General features: G+C 40.5%; 3 protein-coding genes across 3 annotated transcripts in view; 2 read left to right on the top strand and 1 right to left on the bottom strand.

The window, feature by feature from the left end:
* Positions 1 to 10,295: 10,295 nt before the first annotated feature.
* LOC108677981 lies at positions 10,296 to 15,469 on the top strand. The gene is made up of 7 exons (XM_047879908.1): positions 10,296 to 10,301; positions 10,552 to 10,617; positions 11,343 to 11,430; positions 12,229 to 12,339; positions 13,348 to 13,514; positions 15,117 to 15,219; positions 15,459 to 15,469. The coding sequence occupies exons 1-7, from the start codon at positions 10,296 to 10,298 to the stop codon at positions 15,467 to 15,469; spliced, it is 552 nt and encodes a 183-aa protein (XP_047735864.1).
* Positions 15,470 to 15,636: 167 nt separating this feature from the next.
* Positions 15,637 to 16,353, bottom strand: LOC108677982 (circumsporozoite protein-like). Its single transcript, XM_018166302.1, has 2 exons — positions 16,337 to 16,353; positions 15,637 to 16,075 (listed from the first exon to the last, which is right to left on the bottom strand). The coding sequence occupies exons 1-2, from the start codon at positions 16,351 to 16,353 to the stop codon at positions 15,637 to 15,639; spliced, it is 456 nt and encodes a 151-aa protein (XP_018021791.1).
* Positions 16,354 to 20,762: 4,409 nt separating this feature from the next.
* LOC108677987 (multiple C2 and transmembrane domain-containing protein) overlaps positions 20,763 to 21,664 on the top strand; it is a 33,116-nt gene continuing 32,214 nt past the window's right edge. The window contains exon 1 of the mRNA XM_047879911.1: positions 20,763 to 20,817. Coding sequence (XP_047735867.1) covers positions 20,774 to 20,817 — 44 coding nt within the window. The 5' untranslated portion in view covers positions 20,763 to 20,773. The remainder of the gene's footprint in view (positions 20,818 to 21,664) is intronic.

Genomic DNA, 21,664 nt, shown 5'->3' on the forward strand with positions numbered 1-21,664 from the left:
ATTTTGATGGCTGACAGTAATTTTTATGGCTGACAGTAATTTTAATGACTGAAAGTAATTTTGATGGCTGACAGTAATTTGATGGCTGACAGTATTTTGATGGCTGACAGTAATTTTGATGTCTGACAGTAATTTTTATGGCTGACAGTAATTCGATGGCTGACAGTAATTTGATGACTGACAGTAATTTTGATGGCTGACAGTAATTTTTATGGCTGACAGTAATTTTGATGGCTGACAGTAATTTGATGGCTGACAGTAATTTGACTGACAGTAATTTGATGACTGACAGTAATTTTGATGGCTGACAGTAATTTTTATGGCTGACAGTAATTCGATGGCTGACAGTAATTTGATGACTGACAGTAATTTCGATGGCTGACAGTAATTTCGATGGCTGACAGTAATTTTAATGGCTGACAGTAATTTTAATGGCTGACAGTAATTTTAATGGCTGACAGTAATTTTGATGGCGGACAGTAATTTTGATGGCTGACAGTAATTTTGATGGCTGACAGTAATTTTGATGGCTGACAGTAATTTTGATGGCTGACAGTAATTTTGATGGCTGACAGTATTATATGAACACAGCAATTATTTGGTGAAAGGCAGTAAACATGTTTGATGACTTGCATCACTGAAAGTAAACTTGATGGCTGACAGTCAATTAACTTTTCGGCATTCATTTTTAAAGTTCAAACAGTATAGTTTTTCTCGCACAAGCCCAGCCTCTGCAGATGAACTTTCCCAATTTTTTCTCACTCACGAATGTCACTCATGAAAGTTTTGCAATCCCGAGTCGGTAAGATGAAGAAGTCACTCCGAAGAAGTTGTCATATAAGTTGCCATATCAAGTTTCCAGCAACTTTACAGGAGCAACGAAGTTTGAAACTTGTTACGCAGCCTGAAGCCTTTACACTCAAAATAATGAATAAGTTGCCATATCAAGTTTCCCACAACTTTACAGGCGCAAAGAAGCTTGAAACTTGTTTCGCAGCCTGAAGCTTTTACACTCAAAATAATGAATAAGTTGTCGTATCAAGTTTCCCGCAACTTTACTGGCGCAGCGAAGTTTGAAACTCGCGGTTTCGTGTTTACACTCAGAATAATGTGTGAGATTTTTTCTTAATATCCAGTCACTTTTCCTCTTAGGTAGGTAAACCTGACCCAGTTTGGCCCTGCGAAAGGTCGTATAAATGCTAAGTTTGTCACTTGCGCGCGTTTTATGTAAGAAAGTGTGTCACGATTTGGACAACGTGACCCATGCATTTTTGATGATTCAATTCAAAAACGTTTTTTTTGTTTTTTTCCTGTAAAGCTTTCATTGCTATTTGAAAAACGCATAAATACTTAGTTTCAATGGATCTACTATTGCCACTTGAGCACAAGCGATGTATACATAACCATGGGATTTATTCAGGCGTTTTCTTCAGTTTTATCCGATTAATTTTAGAAATTTTATTTAAAAAACCCAAAATACTGATTTCAATTTGTTCCATCTGACGAATAAAATATATCTTGGCTGAATGCTGTAAACTCGATAAATGTTCAAGCAGCGCGCCAGTTAACGTACCTAACATGCACATTACTGAGCTGTAAGAAGCGGTCTCGTTAACGTTCCTAACGGGCCTAAGTTACTGAGCTTTGAGTCGTCAGTTATACGCCCATTGCCCTCGGATGTTGTTTCTTCCCTCTTTCATGTCGTGCCCTTGGCCCCTCAACTGCCGTGTACTTGATGGCATTTACTGCATTGTTTCCTTCTATAGGATTTCGGGTAGGCCGTTCAGTTGCCCTCGGGCTGTCGTCGTGGGTGGTGGTGTGTGTGTGTTGCTTCCGTGGAGTCGCCAGAAATCTGTGATGTTGTTGGAAATCGGATTTGAATTCTTGGAAATACTCATGATGTTTAGAGTTCTAATTATTATTTAACAAGATGACTCTATTAATGCACGAGTATATGACATTATTTATAGTGAATTACCTGATAGAACGAGTGTGGCCAGATCATTTACTGGCGTCACTGATCACCGCAGTCATATTATTTATTGGTGGATTCCAGTCGCAATTTTTGGTGGAAACTTCATTGATTTATTTATATTGAAACTATTCTATTCATTTTCACTCACCAACTTCAAGAAGAAAATTTGTTTAAATTTGAAATTCAGTTAAATTAAAGTTCAATGTCAGTCGAAAGTTTGGCTACTCTGCGTGAAGAAAAACTAATGAAAAGTTATGTTGCTTGAAAAGTGTCTACTTGTCGATGAGTCTCCATGAATATCTCTTACCTAACTGTTCTATTCTTGTTCTGAAGATATTTCTATATATCATGACTCGTTTTAGGAAGTCACTCTATATTTTTTTCATAGACATTTTCGGGCTCGGTTATTTATATGAGACCATACACGTGTTATACGTGTATGTGTGTATACATGTGTTATACGTGTATATTTTAGTGCACTATATAACAAGTAGTTGCTTGCCATAAAGAATAGTAGTAGTTACTAGCCATTTCTAGGGTCAGAAAATATCTGAAATTCGTAATTCTCGTAACTTGAAATCGCATCAATAATTTTCAAACAAATGTAATGATAGTTAAAAATAAATCCGTTCAAAACTATACTTATCGGCAACTTATTCAGTGCTAATGCTTGCGGGATGTAATCCTGATGATTTTTTATAGGCGTCGCATCGGCGTCCAAACTCTGATACACGAGTGAGACTTGTCGAAATAGCAACGCAATTTCTGCCCTTGTATGGGTCATCCTGACACAGTTTAGCCTGACAAAATGGCGTCTCAGTACTTTGGACAATGTAGCCCAACAATTTTATTCAGTGTGTGGGAGGACTATAGGGCATGCACGCGTTATAGTGCGCGAAGTTGCGTTTACATCGGCAGCGTTGTTTACAGCGCACATTTGCAGCGTTGTTTACAGCGCTTAGCTCCGTTGCGGCTGCTGCAGCAGACGTTGTTTACAGCGTCGTGCTGTGGGGAAAAGGCTATCTTTTTCCCCAAAGGCCTCTTCCCCATTTGCTTTAATCTTCCCCATCTCATACAGTTGATCGCGTATTGTTTATTGTTTCTATCGTATTATCTAAATCATTCTATTGTATAATACAATATTCAGAGACTTATTCTCGCCATGTTATTAAATTGCATTTTTGTTATTTTTGAAACATCATCTCAAAATTTATTGTGTGTTTTAAAGCATTATAAAATGATGTATAAACCATCGATAAAAAATCAATTTTAATGTCATTTAGATTGTGTCCATCTCGATATGTTAGCTCTAATGGCTGGCTCTGTTCTAATGGACAGGTGCGCTCTAATGGCTGGCTCTGTTCTAATGGACAGGTGTGCTCTAATGGCTCTGCTGATGTTTTAATAGCCACTCTTCCGCAGAGCCTTTCTCACCCTCACTTTCTCTCCCCTCTTGCGTTCCCCTCTCTTCAAGTTAGATACAAACTACCCTCGTAATGGTAGAGGGTAGTTAGCGGTACTTGAGTCCTAGTAGCCTCAACAGATCATTAATAGCTCCTTAATTGTTCATTAGCTGCTCCTTAGCAGCTATTTACAGCACCTTAATTGTTCAATAGTTGCAATGGATAGACATCACTCTTGGCAATGTGGTGAATAATAATTGTTGGTGATAAGTTCACCTGGAGGCGATCGATTAATCATAAGTGATGAATGACGATAAGAAATTGTCTTTCATACAATAATGTTGAATTTAGTGAAAAACTTTCTTCATTCAAAGGCTGTCTAGTTAATGTAAATACAAATGAATGAATTAATGACCATTCATCATCAGCTATTGCTCAATGATTGTGATGAAGGCCCCTGAATTGTGGTTGGGAGGTCAATAATGTGATTGTAGCAGTGTGTGATCAATGTGATGAATGTGATGACCGCAACACGTAGTGATCACCACACCAGCGGGGGTACAGAGCACGCACCATTCACCATCACTTCACCACCGTGTGATGCCAGGAAGCCATCGCCGTAAATTACTCACTGTTCCTGGTGAGTGGTGAGTGGTGAGTGAGGAGTGGTGAGTGGTGAGTGGTGAGTGGTGAGGGGTGAGTGGTGAGTGGTGAGGGGTGAGGGGTGAGTGGTGAGTGGTGAGGGGTGAGGGGTGAGTGGTGAGGGGTGAGTGGTGAGTGGCGAGTGGTAAGTGGTGAGTGGTAAGTGGTGAGTGGTGAGTGGTGAGTGGTGAGTGGGGAGTGATGAGTGGTGAGTGGGGAGTGATGAGTGGTGAGTGGTGAGTGGTGAGTGGTGAGTGATCAATTGTTGGTGATGAGTTGAGAGTAAATGGTGAGTGAATCGTTAACGATAAATATTTGGGTGATAATTTGTGAGGCAGTTTGAGTAATGAGTGACTGGGTGTTGTGAAGGCTGTGTGATTATTATGAATAATGTGTGGGAGTTTTATGAATGGCGATTTTTACGTGTTAGTGATTATTGAGCAGTGATGGCGATTATTGAGCAGTGTTAGTGATTATTGAGCAGTGATAGTGATTATTGAGCAGTGATAGTGATTATTGAGCAGTGATAGTGATTTCTGAGCAGTGATAGCTGTCTCTTATACACATCTAGATGTGTATAAGAGACAGCTCTAATGGTTAGCTCTGTTCTAATGGACAGGTGTGCTCTAATGGCTCGCTCTGTTTTAATGGACAGGTGTGCTCTAATGGCTCGCTCTGTTCTAATCTGTCTCTTATACACATCTAGATGTGTATAAGAGACAGGCTGTTGATGCTACTGCAGCTGTTGTTGATGCTACTGCAGCTGTTGATGCTACTGCAGCTGTTGATGCTACTGCAGCTGTTGTTGATGCTACTGCAGCTGCAGCTGTTGATGCAACTGCAGCTGTTGTTGATGCTACTGCAGCTGTTGATGCTCTGTCTCTTATACACATCTAGATGTGTATAAGAGACAGGTTGTTGATGCTACTGCAGCTGTTGTTGATGCTACTGCAGCTGTTGATGCTACTGCAGCTGTTGTTGATGCTAATGCTGCAGCTGTTGATGCTACTGCAGCTGTTGATGATGCTACTGCAGCTGTTGATGCTACTGCAGCTGTTGTTGATGCTACTGCAGCTGTTGTTGATGCTACTGCAGCTGTTTTTGATGCTACTGCAGCTGTTTTTGATGCTACTGCAGCTGCTTGATGTCGCATCTCAGCTGTCGCTTCAGTTGTTGTTGCCGTTACAACTGTTGGTGTTGCTGTTCTGCTGTGAAACCTGTTGTTGCTGCTGTCGTTTCTCCTGCTACAGCTGTTTTTATTGCTGCTAAAACTGATTATGTGAGTGCTAAAGCTGTTCCTGTAACTGATACAGCTGTTTTATGACTGCTACAGCTGTTTTACGACTGCTACAGTTAATTATAGGACTACTGCATTTGTTTTATGACTGCTACAGCTGGTTTTATGACTTCTACAGCTGTTTTCATGACTGCAACAGCTGCTATTGCATTTAACTTTAATAAATCCATCAAGAAGCTTTAAGGATGATGGCATCACACGACTACAAGATGACCACCGCATGTTCTATGGCTCTAACTCTGTAATGGCTAGCTCTGTTCTAATGGACAGGTGTGCTCTAATGGCTAGCTCTGTTCTAATGGACAGGTGACTGAGCAGTGATAGTGATTATTGAGCAGTGATAGTGATTATTGAGCAGTGATAGTGATTATTGGTCAGTGATAGTGATTATTGGTCAGTGATAGTGATTATTGGTCAGTGATAGTGATTATTGGTCAGTGATAGTGATCTTATTTGACGCATAAATTACTTTCATTTAGGTATATTTAGTGAGGCAGTGCTAACAAGCAGCTCTCAGTCTGCCAACTTTTAATTACGTACATTAATTCGAAAGATTATGTCCTCGATTGTAATGTTTATAAGTATCCATGATACGTGAAGGCTTCATACATTCATTGGATGATATTAATGCAGGATAAATGTGGAAAACTGCTAACAACAGTTATATTGCTGTCTCATATTATAAACATTGATGTTGTCACATATTACAAACATTGATGTTGCCACCATATTCCAGACATTGCTGTTGTCTCCATACTACAAACATAAATGTTGTTTGTTATCGCCATATTACAAACATTAACGTTGTTGTCTCTATATTACAAACATTGATGTTGTTGCCGTTATATTACAAATATTAATGTTAATGATACCATTACCAAACAAGAAGTCGTCACCCCAATTTCTTCTATAGACATGGCTTCCACACACGGTCCCTGCAGACTATATTAATTAATATAGTAGACAACCTTATCTACCTCTACCACCTGCACCTATTCTCGCCAGGCTGCGGTGGCGAGAATGGTGTTGGTGAGCGCGGTGGCGACGGCGGCATGCGACGCGGCGTCTCAAAGTCCGCCGGCGACCTCCACAGGACGCGCTCGGCTGAGAGGTAAGAGACGGGCTAGTAACAACAGTCCTAATTTAACCCTTCAGGTCATATTCCTAGCAGTTGTTGAGCAAGATAAGGGGTTAAATAGCGTATTTATTTACGTGCTTTAAGACAAAGCCACGTAATTCTACAGCTACAGTCGCCGGTCGTTGCACTGTTAGAAAAAACGGTGAAAAAACGGTCCCACTGGCGTTCTAGTAGCCGGTCGCCACGTAAAAATATACAGTTTCGCCGTTTTTTATCAGATGTTATATGTTCTAGTGTTAAATTAGAATAAAAACGGCGACACGGTGTTTCTTTTCAAGTGCCGACCGGCCACTGAAACGCCGGTAATACTGTTAACGGTCATTTTTCTAACAGTATGGGTGCAGCATGGTTGAGAGTTGGGAAAGTGTGAAGGCAGGGCCGTGCTGGGGTTGAATCACTGTAGCGCAGTGGTTAGTGCCTCTGTATGCGCAGTGGTGAGTGCCACTGTAGCGCAGTGGTTAGTGCCTCTGTATGCGCAGTGGTGAGTGCCAGTGAGTGCCTCTGTATGCGCAGTGGTTAGTGCCTCTGTATGCGCAGTGGTGAGTGCCACTGTAGTGCAGTGGTTAGTGCCTCTGCATGCGCAGTGTTGAGTGCCACTGTAGTGCAGTGGTTAGTGTCTCTGCATTCGCAGTGGTTAGTGCCACTGTATGCGCAGTGGTTAGTGCCACTGTTTTCGCAGTGGTGAGTGCCACTGTATGCGCAGTGGTGAGTGCCACTGTATGCGCTTTGGTTAGTGCCAATGTATGCGCAGTGGTGAGTGCCACTGTAGTGCAGTGGTTGGTGCCTCTGTATGCGCAGTGGTGTCGGCACAAAGATAAGAGGAGCTAGCCGCGGGTTCGAGCCTCGGCAAGCTCAGTTTATTTCTTGGTGTCGCTGGTAAGCGGCGCTTGGTTGTCGTTAAGAGGTGGTGCTTCCAGCGTGCACATGGCCTTGGGTTGTTGTTCCACAATGAACTCTTGGTGCTTGTTACCTGGTTGATCTTGAGGTTTAAGGTTAAACATCCATTGACACGAGAATGGCTTAAGTATTGTTTGTGGACTTAGGGTGCTATATATAGAATATAGGGCTTAAGGCAGTTTGGAACTGTTGTGGCTTTCGGTGGCTCTTAAGCATGGTCTGCGTCTTCGAAGCACCCAGGCTAAGTGTAGTGTATTTTTAGGCTGCATGTTGGCTTTAAGCTGGTTTAAGAGTTAAATTTGTGGCCAAAGGCTAGCTGCACGGCCGGAGAGAGAGGAAGGGTGTTGAAGGGATTGATGGTGACCAAGGTGGTTGTAGCCGTGGTGTAGGAAGTGGTGGTGCCTGGTTGCGCTGTTGATGTGGTGGGTTGTGCCCAGCAGTGATGAAGGTGTCCATGGCGAAGATGGTTATTCCTAGATCCTAATTGTAGTTGGTGGTGATAGGTTTAAGAGAGTGTTGGTGGCATATAGTGGTGTGTGGTAGCTGGCGGTGGTCTTGGAGTGGATGATTGTTGAGCAGCGGATGATTCAACTTCCCGCGCTGACACTTTGATCGTGTCACTATATGCATGACTAACAATCGGATGTTCACTGTCTGCATTTGTTCAACATTGCAGTTTAAATTCATATATTAGTAAATTTGTGATAATCCTACTAGTAAGTAATTTATATATTGCAGAAAACCCTGTGTTCAGTAATATCAAGCTTTCAGGAAATATGAAGGTTAAGCTTGGAAGAATTTTATTTAATGTGACATTACTGGTCCGCCATTTGTCAGGTGAAGGACAGGGCAGTGTCGCTCATACTTACCTTGCCCTCTTGCAGCGCGCGTGTGGGGAGCGAGGTACCTCCAAACGTTCAGCTTCCCTCATATTTCCCTCATATTACTCTCATATTACCCTCATATTACCCTCACATAACCCTCATATTGCCCGCATAATATTTTCATATTACCCTCATATTTCCCTCATAATACTCTCATATTACCCTCATATTACTTTCATATTGCCTTCATATTGCCCTCATATTACCCCCACATTACCTTCATATTACCCTCATATTATCCTTATATTACCCTCATAATATCCCCATATTACCCTCATGTTACCCTCATAGTACCCACATATTACCCTCATGTTACCCTCATATTACCCTCGTATTACCCTCATATTACCCTCATGTTGCCCTCAAAGCACCCTCAAAGCACCCTCATATTTCCATCTTATTTCCCTCTGCTGAAATAAAACACAGCAAAATAACTGCAGGACCCAGAAAAATTAATGGGTTTCATTGTCCAAATGACGACACACTTTCTTACCCAATGTACGTACATAGAGCTCACGTAGGATTAATACGCCGAGTTAAACTGGGACATGATAAGCTATGCACGACAAGGCAAAAAGTGCTTCACAATTTGGACAAGATCCCAATAATTTCTCTGAGTGCGTGCTTGTTTAACAATCAGACGCTGTATGTTCACTGTAGAATAAAGCGCTTAATAAACTTCTGATTAACTGAATAATAAGCTACTCAATTTAGTCCATAGATATTTTCAGATAAATTATCTATTAAACTGCTTATTAACTGAATAACTGAAGATAGTTAGCAGTAATATGAGGGAATTATTTGCATGAGGACATTCTGTTATTAGTTTATTATGGCTAACTATTATATTTTTCATCTTAATTTTCACCGACGCTGGAAGTTTCTCGGGCATTTGCTTCGGTTAAATTCTTTTTTGTTTCTATTGCCACGAATAAAATTTTATTCGTTTCAGAAAAATGTCATTCTAATAGCTTAAAGCATAGAATATCCTAGATATTTTTTCACAGGGCAATTGTAATGAAAGTATAGGTCACGTCCCTAAAATTCATGTCTAAACGATACGATTATTCAAACATCCACAATTTTTTTAATATACAAATAACTTTCTATATAACATCGTATAATTTTATTTTCCATGTATAGTTTTTAGATATCGTTTTATTTCTATGCTTTTACAGCCTTCTTCTCTAATATTTTTTATTCCATTATTCAACAGCTTATATTTATTTACATCGTGAGCGACTTTTCTCTCTCAGCACTTCTCTCCCCGCTATAAATACATATAATAAACGTATATTATTATTTATAATAATATAAATACATATAAATAACGTATATTATTATTAATAATAATATTAATACATATAATAAACAATGCACACATCATGCTGTGCATGCTTCATCATCATGCTGTATACGCAGCATGCAATGCACACATCATGCTGTGTATGCATCATCATCATGCTGTATACCCAGCATGCAATGCACGCAGCATGCAATGCACGCATCATGCTGTGCATGCATCATGCTGTATGCTCCATGCATACACCGCAGCCGTACGCGTTGCTACTTCATTATTAATGTCACAATCCACGACCGTACAGTCCGTTTTGACGATCGATATTGTGTCTACTGATGTACTGTTTGTTAATGATTCGTCTGTTGATGTTCCGTTTGTTAATATTAGCTTAATTGATGTCTTATTGATGAACATTTTGTGACGTCATAACAATATAACACCATCACATAACAATATAACACCAGCAGCCCTGCGGTGTTCACTTATCACCGGATAATTGAGAGACAAACTTTATTTGATATCTTCTGATGATTCCTGATTTTTTAAATTAATTAATTTAAAAAATTAAATTACTTTTTTAATATTCGAAAATAAGATGAGAAATTCATTGCACATCTTTAACATTGGAGGCACTGGATTTTTTAGAAGTGTTGTCTTTAAAAAGTAATTTTTAAACGTATATTATTTGCACTTTATAAAGTTCATATTTTGTGTAAAAAATTAAATGTACAAAACGGATACGTATGTCGCATGTGCAACATGAGCGTTCCCATATGCATGTTACATTACCTGTTAAATGCAATAGACATGATGGCTCTTTATATTATATTTCGCATATTGTAAATAAATATTGTATTTAGCATGTTCTTTATTCGTGATTAAGCATGCATATTTATTTCTTGCTCTTATGCGTATATTTTGCCCAACGATAATATTTCCCGAGTGCATGTTCATGCTAGCATGTTTTTCTTAAAGGTCTTTTGCATGTTTTTGTTAACGTTCCTCCGCACCACAGGAGCGTTTCGCAACTTTCAACCGCACGTTCGACGAGAACATGAAGGAGAACCTCGACACTGACAAGGCATGTTCTCCTTTGGGTGGCACTCGTTAGCTCTAATTAGGACGTATGTTCATGCTACTTAACTAACGTATGCGGACGTATGTTCATTCTACTTGACTAATGTATGAGAACGCATGTTCATTCTACTTAACTAACATATGAGGACGTACATTCATTCTACTTAACTAACGTATGAATACGTATGTTCATTCTATTTAACTAACGTATGAGAACGTGTATTCATTCTACGTAACTAACGTATGACGACGTATGTTCTTTCTACTTAACTAACGTATGACGACGTATGTTCATTCTACTTAACTAACGCATGAGAACGTGTATTCATTCTACTTAACTAACGTGTGAGAACGTATGTTTATTCTACTTAACTAACGTATGAGGACGTATGTTTATTCTACTTAACTAACGTATGAGGACGTATGTTTATTCTACTTAACTAACATGTTCACAGGCATTATCATCATTCTTAATAACAAGCATGTTCATTCCCACCGATAACTGCAAATTTTTCTGACTTTTGCTTATTTCAAAGCAATTGCACATCAGATAAATTGGCTTTTCCCAATAATATTTATTAATAAGTTAATTTTATGCTCGAGTTTCTATGTTTTCTTTTACTATTCTTCTCCTAATGTCGCTATTTCTGATGAATCTAATTGATTTGGACTAACAATTTTAATTAACTGGAGGTAATTAACCGGATTCTATCACCCCGCTCCCTGCAGACGCGGTTCCAGCGCACACGCAGCCGTGACGGCAAGAACAGCCTGAGACGACACGACTCCCAGCCACCCTCAGGCAACCTCCCACTAGGTGACCTACTAGTGCTAGTGCTGCTCCTAGTGCTGCTACTAGTGCTGCTCCTAGTGCTGCTCCTAGTGCTGCTACTAGTGCTGCTCCTAGTGCTGCTCCTAGTGCTGCTCCTAGTGCTGCTACTAGTGCTGCTACTAGTGCTGCTCCTAGTGCTGCTCCTAGAGCTGCTTCTAGTGTTGTTCTTAGCGTACGTTTGTATTGCCTATCCTGGTAGTGGCAACTTGGAAAGTGAGATTGTTGGCCCCATTTATGGTAGATCAGTTTATCTAAGGTAGTTCCATGACTATCACTGGCTCGCTAACCCGTCAGAAACATTATTGCATTACACAACGCCTTGAGAAAGCCACTTACTCATTTATCATGCAAGTATGGATGAATAACTGAGTTGACCATGAGCTGAACAACCTGAAAGAACTTGTACTCAGGGGGACTCGAACCCGGGAACTGAGTTCGGGAGACAGAGTCTCTCACCACTGCACCACCGCTGCTCTTGTTCATGGTGTTGTTAACAGTGCTGTTATTAAGTCGCTCCATAAATCACCATTCCTGATATTATCCCCAGTGCGTTAGCTGTGCGTGTTCACAGTGACAATTTACCTGCTGTCATTCCTGCCACTGCATTACATGATGTCATTTTTCATTTCAATCCCATGTATGGAGTAAGTGTGGACATAATAATTTTATGCATGATAATTTTCAGTCATTATAGCCGTGACCACAATTGCAATATTCATGATAGATGTGAAGATAATAAACAGAATCATGACACACCATCCTCTTTCCCCTCACTTCCCTCAGATGCGTCAGGGCAGCGCGGGGAGGCCACCACGGACGGCGCTGAGGACATGGATGAGTCCTCAGCTGGAGCCTCCCCTTACCATGGGCCTCTTTCCCAGACCTCCCCGAGGGGTGAGTGGAAATATTCCTCCAAACGACATGGTTTTTGGAGCAACATTTTCATCAAACACGACATGTTCTTTGGACGCAGCACCTTCCTCGATCACATGTTCTCCTTTCAATTTATATATTTCTCCGACATATAATATTAATAAACTTAGCATGTTGATGTAACATCTTCCTTCAACACAACATGTCGTTTTCACTAAAAATACTCATCCGACATGTTTTATTTGAGTCGAACGTAATGTTTCAATATAACATTTGTTTCCAATACATGATAACATGTTTATGCTGCACAACATGTACCTCAGACAGCACATGTTCATGACACCACATTTCCCCGTTCAACTGGGTCCTCGAACTTGAAAAGTGGCCAAATCATTTTCTTACATTTTTACTTTCCGACATTCTTTTCCATTTTACCACATGAAGATTTTTTCCACTTTTCACGGTGCGCCGCCTATTCAACGGCTCGTACGACGCCGTTACTCTCGCGAAGCGAAGTTCCGGTAAATTGGGTCCGTGCTCTACGGATTGTTTTTTTTTCGAACGGAAGCCTGTAAAACTAAACCCCCTAGCTGTACTGAGCCTAGAATCAGTTGAAACGCAAGTATTGAACCAGCTGTAGCATTGTAATAGACCAGCAGCCAGCTGTAGCACATTGGTACTGTACCAGCTGTAGTACATTGGTACTGTACCAGCTGTAGCCCATTGGTACTGTACCAGCTGGAGCATTGTAATAGACCAGCAGCCAGCTGTAGCACATTGGTACTGTACCAGCTGTAGCATTGTAATAGACCAGCAGCCAGCTGTAGCACACTGGTACTGTACCTCTAGCACACAGCGATACACTGGATCCTACATAGCCGGAATTTTTCTAGAATTTTACTCGAATTCAACTCTAATATTATTCTAGCCATAAATTACCGCAATGAAGATCGGTTTAACAATTTATGTCTCTTGTTAAATATTAAAAGCATGAGGAGAGTTATCATAAATAGTTTCGTTTCTTGACAGAAAATGAGGGCAACGAAATGGCGTTAAAAACAACGGCTGGTAGAGCGCTCGTCACCAGCGACAAGAACGACGTTCACGCCGTGAGTGTTGGGGGTGTGTGGTGTGTGTGGAGTGGCGTGTGTGGCGTGTGTGGCGTGTGTGGCGTGTGTGGCGTGTGTGGCGTGAAGGCGAGAAGCGGTGTGCTTTGATTTTAAGTGACGAATCAATTATGGCTCAGGTAGTGATTATAAATGAAATGCTTTTCCTCAAACATAGCTTCTGGCCATTTATAATACAAAAAATCGCATTATTTTCGAGGATATGCAACAATGTCTCGTTAATGACCCACTTGTTTAATGAACGCATTCCGATACATCGAAGAAGTAACTCTTTAGAATAATTAGAAATTCAGTCGCTTCTCATCACTAATCATTATTGTACTCCAATCTCAATATTAAAAAGTGGAATTATCATATACTACAACGTACAATCTATGCAGTATACACGTATAATATGAAGTTGTAGTTTTTAGTTGCTTGATTATGATTAATGCAGGACGTGCAATCCCGTGAATAAATTGATGAATGAAATGATGAATGAACTGGGTTTGAATTTAGCGAATCTCTCACTTAGCCCACGAGACATGTCAGCAGACGTCCGTCTGAACCTCCTATACATGAGGTTTGTATACCTCAAATGTTGCTTGTGCGTGGCATTCGTGTTCGTGAGTAGCATTTGTATCAATTAGTAGCATTCGTGTCCATGAGTAGCATTCGTCTCCATGAGCAACATTCGTCTCCACGAGTAGAATTCGTATCCATTAGTAGCATTCCTATCCATGAGTCGCATTTGTCTCCATGAGTAGCATTCGTCATCATGAGTAGCATTCGTCTCCATGAGTAGCATTCGTCTTCATGAGCAACATTCGTATCCATGACTAGCATTCGTCTCCATGAGCAACATTCCTCTCCATGAGTAGCATTTTTCAGCACAATGGCTAGAAACGAATAGCAATTTCGTGATATTGTAATGAATTACTTTGGAGTTCGTGTTTGCATCACATTTCCCTAAGTTCTCCCTAGACATACAAATCGTAGTTGTTTAGAAATTCCACATTTTTAGTGCTGCATTTACTCCTGATTAGCAACTGACTTTCTAATTAGATTAAAGAATTACTGGTTCAATGTTGCGAAATTTGTTCATTAAACAAGTAGGTCACAAGCATAATATTTTTGTACATCCTCAAAAATAATGCGATTTTCTCTATTATATTTTTGTTACATAGCATCTTTATTCAATTTAAACTTTGAATAATAGATACTTGTTTCAAGTTTTGCTCTGCCCGAACATTGCATTATAGAAATAGGTGATGCATTATAGGTGATGCATTATAGAAAGTACCCTTCATAGCCCCTTCATAGCCTTTTTATACCCCCACAAATACAATAGTTGTAATATTTATCCTGTTTATGATTGTCTGGTGATTAGTGTTGAAATAACACCTGACAGTTTCTGAGAGTGGCGACAGTGAAGTAAGTTGAATCCTTGTTGCTTTTACCATAGACTTTTGCTAGCAGACTTCAATGAAATTCACATTTTTTGGCCGAGTACTTTTGTGGGAACATTATTTTTTGGGTTTAAGCATGTCAAACACCTGCGGGTTTATTTGTTGATTATTATTTATTATTTATTTATTTTTATATTATTTAGTTTGTTTATTTATCATATTATTTTACGGGTTTAAATCAAAGTCAATAAATAATGAGTCTCTTACGTACCCCATGACCCAGGACCCGGCGCTGGCACGGTCTCGCGCCCTGCGGCAGCACAGCTTCTTCCAGCTCACCGTCACCCTCAGACGAGGGGAGGACCTCGTGCCTAAGGACGCTTGTGGTGAGGGCATACGAGGGGCAGTAGAATTCATTTGTACCTTACAATTCATTGAAATTTAATGAAAATGAAAATAGAATTACATGTTAATAGAATTTATTGAATTGAAATAGAATAGAAATTAAATTCCGAAAAATGGAATTCCTCTGTGCATTAGAATTGCTTGAAAGTATTTGGAGTAGAAGTAGAATTCCTTATATGAACAATTATTTTATGCCTTGTTAACATAAAAACATTTTTAGGGTCAGAGTGATATAATAACGTTGTTGTTATCGCACTCTGGGTAGAAGGGCTGACAATGGGATTTGCAGTGGAGCTGGCAATAGGGTTGTTAGCAGGGTTGGCAGTAGGGCTCGTAGTAGGGATTATTGTATATTGTATTGTATTGGCAGTAGGGTTAGCCATGAAGCTACAACTGGGTTAGACAAAATGGTTGACAATAGTGTTGATTGTTGGGTTGGTCATAGAGCTACAACAGGTTATAGCAGTAAGGTTTACTGTAGGATTGGCAGTAAGATTTCCAGTTTGGTTGATAGTAGGAAAAGCAGAAGGATTGGCAGTAGGGTTGGGCATTGGGCTACAACCGGGTGGTGTAGTAGGGTTGACAGTAGGGTTGGCTATGGGAATGGCAGTAGGATTAACAGTAGGGTTGACGGTAGGGTTGGGCATGGGGCTACAACCGGGTGGAGCAGTTGGGTTTACAGTAGGGTCGGCTGTAGGGTTGGCAATAGGAGTGGCAGTAGGATTAACAGTGGGGTTGACGGTAGAGTTGGCTATAGGATTGGCAATAGGAGTGGCAGTAAGATTGACAGTAGGGTTGACGGTAGGGTTGACGGTAGGGTTGGGCACGGGGCTACAGCTGGGTGGAGCACGAGGGTCTAACTACATACGTACCCTCTGAAGGATTGGGCATTCAGTCCCGCAGCTTTAAGACCGGGGGATTTGGGGCATGGTGCGGTGGGGACAGTGTGGGGATGTGTGGCGTATAGTTAGGAATTTGGAAGTGTAGTGAAATAGGAAGTGTGGTAAAGAGATGCTGGTTATGATGAAGTTTTTTATTAAATGTGATGAGAACTAGCCGTGATGATGGCTGCTCTGAGTGGTGATGTGTGAAACGTGCCTCCAGCCTGACGCCATGGCTGCAGCATGATGGATTGTTTACCAGTTTTTGTGCTGTTCTTCTAAATTGTCATTTGTTCTTCAAGATTTTCCGGATGTTCTCCAAAATTGTCGAATTTCTCTAAATTCTTGTGTGTTCTTAAACTATAAAATCTGTTATCCAAGATTGTGATCTGTTATTCAAGATTTTCATCAGGTATCAGAAGGTGAGATCTCTTTTCCAAGATTGTAATTTGTCCTTCAAGATTGTTATCGGTCCTCCAGGATTATCTTCTGTCCTCCAAGCTTGATATCTTGTTTCCAAGATTGCATATATTCTCCAAAATTTTCATAGCTTCTTTAGAATTTTAATCTCTCTCCGATGATTGCAACATCTTCTTTGAGATTGCCGTTTCTTTTCTGAGATTGCTATCTCTGTGCCAAGATTGCTTTATAACAGCCATGCACCAAAGAGGGTTGGAGGCAAGTTGTGCTCCAAAGGGGAGAGGAGGCAAGCTGTGCTCCAAAGGGGGGAGGAGGCAAGCTGTGCTCCAAAGGGGGGAAGAGGCAGGCTGTGCTCCAAAGGGGAGAGGAGGCAAGCTGTGCTCCAAAGGGGAGAGGAAGCAAGCTGTGCTCCAAATGGGGGAGGAGGCAAGCTGTGCTCCAAAGGGGAGAGGAGGCAAGCTGTGCTCCAAAGGAGGGGAGGAGGCAAGCTGTGCTCCAAAGGGGGGAGGAGGCAAGCTGTGCTCCAAAGAGGGGAGGAGGCAAGCTGTGCTCCAAATGTCAGAGGTCGCCGGCGTAAGGGGGACGTGTGATGGGAGTGGGAAGGGCGTGGGGATGTGATGGGGAGTGAGTATTTGTTCAGTCCGGAAACACTCAAACAATCTGCCCTTACAATTTCCCACTTCTCTTTTTGGGGAAAGAAGGTAATTACTTTCTCCTCTATTTATTCTCTGTTTTCTCCTCTAAATTAACTTCCTCTTCATGCCTCTCTTTTTCTCCACTTCATGCCTCTCCACCTTTCCCCATTGCTCCCCTTTTCTACCATTTCTGGGTAGAAGCGAGGAAACATAAATTGTTATATTTTTCTACATAATGTTTGGAGAAATATTATGCATTATTGAAAAATATTGTTGGGATTCAGAAATATATTCTGTCCAATTTTTTTTTGTTCTGTGGGGAATTTTAATCTATCTGATTTTTCCTCGTTTAATGGCTTCTAACATTCCCCTTCTTCCCCAAGCAGCTAATAAAAGCCAATAACGTATTGATTGTAGCGTGATCCCATACTACCATATAACTGCCAGTCTTCCCCACACCCCCACAATACTCTCAGTCTTCCCCACACCCCCACAATACTCTCACTCTTCCCCACACCTTCGTAATACAGCCTCTTTCCCCACACCCCTACAATACTGCTTCTCTTCCTCACACCCCAAAATAGTTTCACTCTTTCCTCTCTTTTTCCCTCTCCTCTAAACTCTTCTTCTTATAAGTCTTTACTTTCTCCCTTTTTTTATCACTTCGCCATTTATCTTACTATTATTTTTTTCCCCACTTTGGTACCCAGCTGCCGCCAGCCCCCCCCCCCTCCTCCTCCCCGCCCTCGCACGTGACCTTGACGTGCCATCGGAAACATTCACGATATGACCTTGACATTGACTCCGTCATGTGCACTATATATGCTATGGCATTTTTTATTGAATGACATTATATTAACACGTCATATGAAATGATATTTTTGAATAGCACCATAAATGGAATGGCATTATGGGATGACTCTTTCAGAAATGACTTATGGCTAACAGATTTTGCCTTAATTTTGTCTCTATTTTCTTGAAATATGGACAGGCATTGTGCAATGTGCCTTTCTTAATTAATGGCGTTCGTTTAATGGTCTCATTATTATCGCTATACAGTGGTCGCAATATATAATTGCTAGATATTGATATGGCTTTCAATATATCAATATAAAATGGCTATATAATCGGGAGCGCAGCCGTACACCATCAATTATCGTGCACCAATCAGCCCTGATTGAAACGCCTAGCATACTTCCGTAAGACCACCAATTAGCCGTGGATTAAGCCAGCCGTCAGTAACCAGCCCATGACACCATTTTGTTTTAAATATTATGAGCTTTACTCCACCAAACACGGGAGCGAATAGCCTTGAGTGTGATGATTGTCCATCGCTGAACATTCCAGCGAAACATTCCTTCATAATCTGACTTTAACTCGAGCTGCCACCAGCGTACAATGGACAGCGACCAACCAGCCTACCTCTTCCGGGGAACAGCATGAATCCTGACTTGCACTACAAGCCTGCAGATCGAATATGACTTCCGGGGCATCGTTAAGTTACATAATTTTTCGCTCGCAGCATCTGAGGTTAGGTTTCAGATATCATAGTTCTGTTTCGGAATCTATCGTCCTACGACGAGTGGCTGTTCGACCGTAGGCTGATTCGACGCACGGACAAGTTGCGAAAGGTTGGGTGGCGGGCATCATATTCACTGCAAGGTTTCGGTGCTCTGTCCGAGTAGAATTATTCTGTAGAATTTCTTCGCGCATTAGCAGACGATGCTGGGCCATATATAGCAGGCTTTTCTTCTTCAATGGATGTGATCTGTCGGGTGGCTTGTGGCTGAAAATGTGACTGTCCGAAAGTGTTTGAGGCTCGCTCAGTCTCAGGTTGACTAAAATTGGAGTCGAAAATTTTGAGAAATCGCAGTTTCAGTCTTCGTTAGCCACAATTTGAAAGCTTGGCTAAAAATTTATTTCTTTGTTGAATCATACTTCCTTGATAATCTAATTCCGGTGAATACATTGTTTTCCAAACGATCACCTCGCAATTGCAACCTATTTTAGTCTCCAATTCAAGTCCGTTTTTGCTGTCATAGAAAACGTTACATAGAAAACGAACTTTAAAGAGGATAGCTCGCGCCGATGCCAACAGCCTCTCTGGCGTGGATCACGCACGGCAAATGGGTTTCTGAATTACTAGGATTCGAAGCACGCTATTAATTCATACCTCACTCTTCCCTCTCACTCTGCCCCCTCACTCTTCCCTCTCACTCTTCCCTCTCACTCTTCCATCTCGCTCTTCCCTCTCACTCTTCCCTCTCACTTTTCACTATCACTCTGCCCTCTTACTCTTCCCTCTCACTCTTCCCTATCACTCTTGCCTCTCACTCTGCCCTCTCACTCTGACCCTTCACTCTTCCCTCTCACTCTTCCCTCTCACTCTTCCCTCTCACTCTTCCCTCTCACTNTTGATTTCCTTCATTAAATTCCCTCCATGCTCAGAACAAATTCATACGATGGTATTATAATCTTATGAAACAAGCGCATAAATTTATTTCTGTTAAATTAATGGTGCTCGCCACCAGGGGGCGGGCTACATGAGCGCTACGATCAACGTGAGTTTGATGTCTTGCGTAACTACGCGCTGTGTTGACGATGGTGTTCTCTGGCATGTACTCATAATAATGAATGGGTATATTATCCAAATAGTGATACAATTCATGAACGTTTCGCTAATACGCTCTTTTGCCTAGCCAATCTGGGTCAGGATGACCCACACAATGGCGAAAATGCATCGCTATTTGGATAAAGCCTCCCTCATTCCTCAGAATGTGCGCTGTACATACGCCTCTTGTGTGAAAACTTGTAAGATATTAATTTATGTGATTAGGATATATTAATACAATCGTTGTTATATTCATGAAGATTTGTTGTGTGATTTACATGTTAATTGTTATCAAAGTTCTGTTGTTTTTAGATTTATATACAGTTATGGTTTTACAAAACTTGTACATTCACAACAGACGCTTAGGTTTCGTAAATAGTTGTAATGAATTGAAATGTACATTTTGAAATGTATGTACACTTGCTGTTTTCAAAGTATACATAGTATGTAATGCTGCTATTTTTACTGCTAGCATCTTACCAATGTTCTACAATTTATACGCATTCTACCTAAGAAATATGTACGTTTACCTGCTGCTTTTACAGTGAACGTGTAATTTGTTCGCGATCTGCACTGTTGTTCACAATTTATTAACAGTTGTTGTTTTTAAGATTTGTGCGAAACTTTTGCTATAGGATTTCTAAATGGCTGTTACCATAAGATTTACGTTGAGCTGATGTTTCCTGCTGCTACTGTCACGATTATCTATTCATTGCTTTCATTTCAAACAGGATCGAATGAAGACCAGAGAATTATGCAGTTTTACCGACAATTTTCTTATAAGTTTTTTCAATATATCGAACATTATTTTTCGCTTGCATTGATAGATCGAATAAAAACTAATAAGAAAATTGTCAATGCAACTAATACTCTGGTCTTCAATCAAACCTGTTTAAAAGAAAAAATTTTGCCAACCGATACTAACACCTGTCTCTTATACACATCTAGATGTGTATAAGAGACAGACTGGGGGCTACAGGACGACTTCATGGGAGAGGCTGAACTCGATCTCACCACGCTGGACCTGAACAAGTGAGCGGCGGCCTTTGATCTCTTCATTTTTATTGGCAAAAATATAGTTTTATTGATATTTTGTTGATATTTTGACGATTTAGTTGTGGTTGTGACTGTGGTTGTTGATATCATGATCATTATAATTTTCAGTTCAAGGGGTTTCATTTCGGTAACTTTACCAATGCATGGAGCTAATGATATTTTGTCATCGTTGAAGGTCTTGCATAATTGTCAAGTTATGAAGAGAAGTAACACTTATCTTAATATATTTGTGATCATTTTCAATACAATCATAGCTTTCATCTCTATCATCATCACGATTGTTTGTATTACCTTATTTATCTCATCTCATTGAATGTCATTCATCTAATCAAATCCTTTATTGTATTTATGTTATCATATCAAATATCTCATTCATCTCACTCATCTCATCATCTCACTTATCTCATTAACTCTTTTATCTCATCATCTGGCTTATCTCATTCATCTGCATGAAGTCTGTTTGTTGTTGTTAATATTTATTCTGAGATTAACTTTCGCACTGCTAGCGCATTGAAGGATCGGTAAACTCGGTAGCGTGTCTGGCTCGAGACGGCCAATAAAGCGTGGTTTTGTTAAAGGCTCTCTAGGAATTTATCAGGGTAAATAGAGTACATAAGTGTCAAAATAAAACACTGCAACATTTATATTTAAACTGCCGATAATCAATGCACATCCTAAGCTACAAAACAGTTACGCAAGCAAGACATGCGAGTAAATTCAGAATTTGACATTTTATCCTTAAGGTAACATCATTTTTAGTTCCCGATCAAAAATTGAATCTACAGGTCGAATCTTTCAACGAATCTCTAACCGCTGTTCGACT

Source organism: Hyalella azteca, unplaced genomic scaffold, assembly GCF_000764305.2.
Source record: "Hyalella azteca isolate HAZT.00-mixed unplaced genomic scaffold, Hazt_2.0.2 contig4178, whole genome shotgun sequence".
In the NCBI taxonomy this organism is placed as follows: Eukaryota; Metazoa; Arthropoda; class Malacostraca; order Amphipoda; family Hyalellidae; genus Hyalella; species Hyalella azteca.

Bases quoted from the DNA above. Each gene is read 5' to 3' on its own strand.
- LOC108677981 (XM_047879908.1), top strand. The intron at 11,431-12,228 runs GTGACCTACTAG...CACTTCCCTCAG, and splicing joins CTCAGGCAACCTCCCACTAG to ATGCGTCAGGGCAGCGCGGG. The intron at 12,340-13,347 runs GTGAGTGGAAAT...GTTTCTTGACAG, and splicing joins TTCCCAGACCTCCCCGAGGG to AAAATGAGGGCAACGAAATG.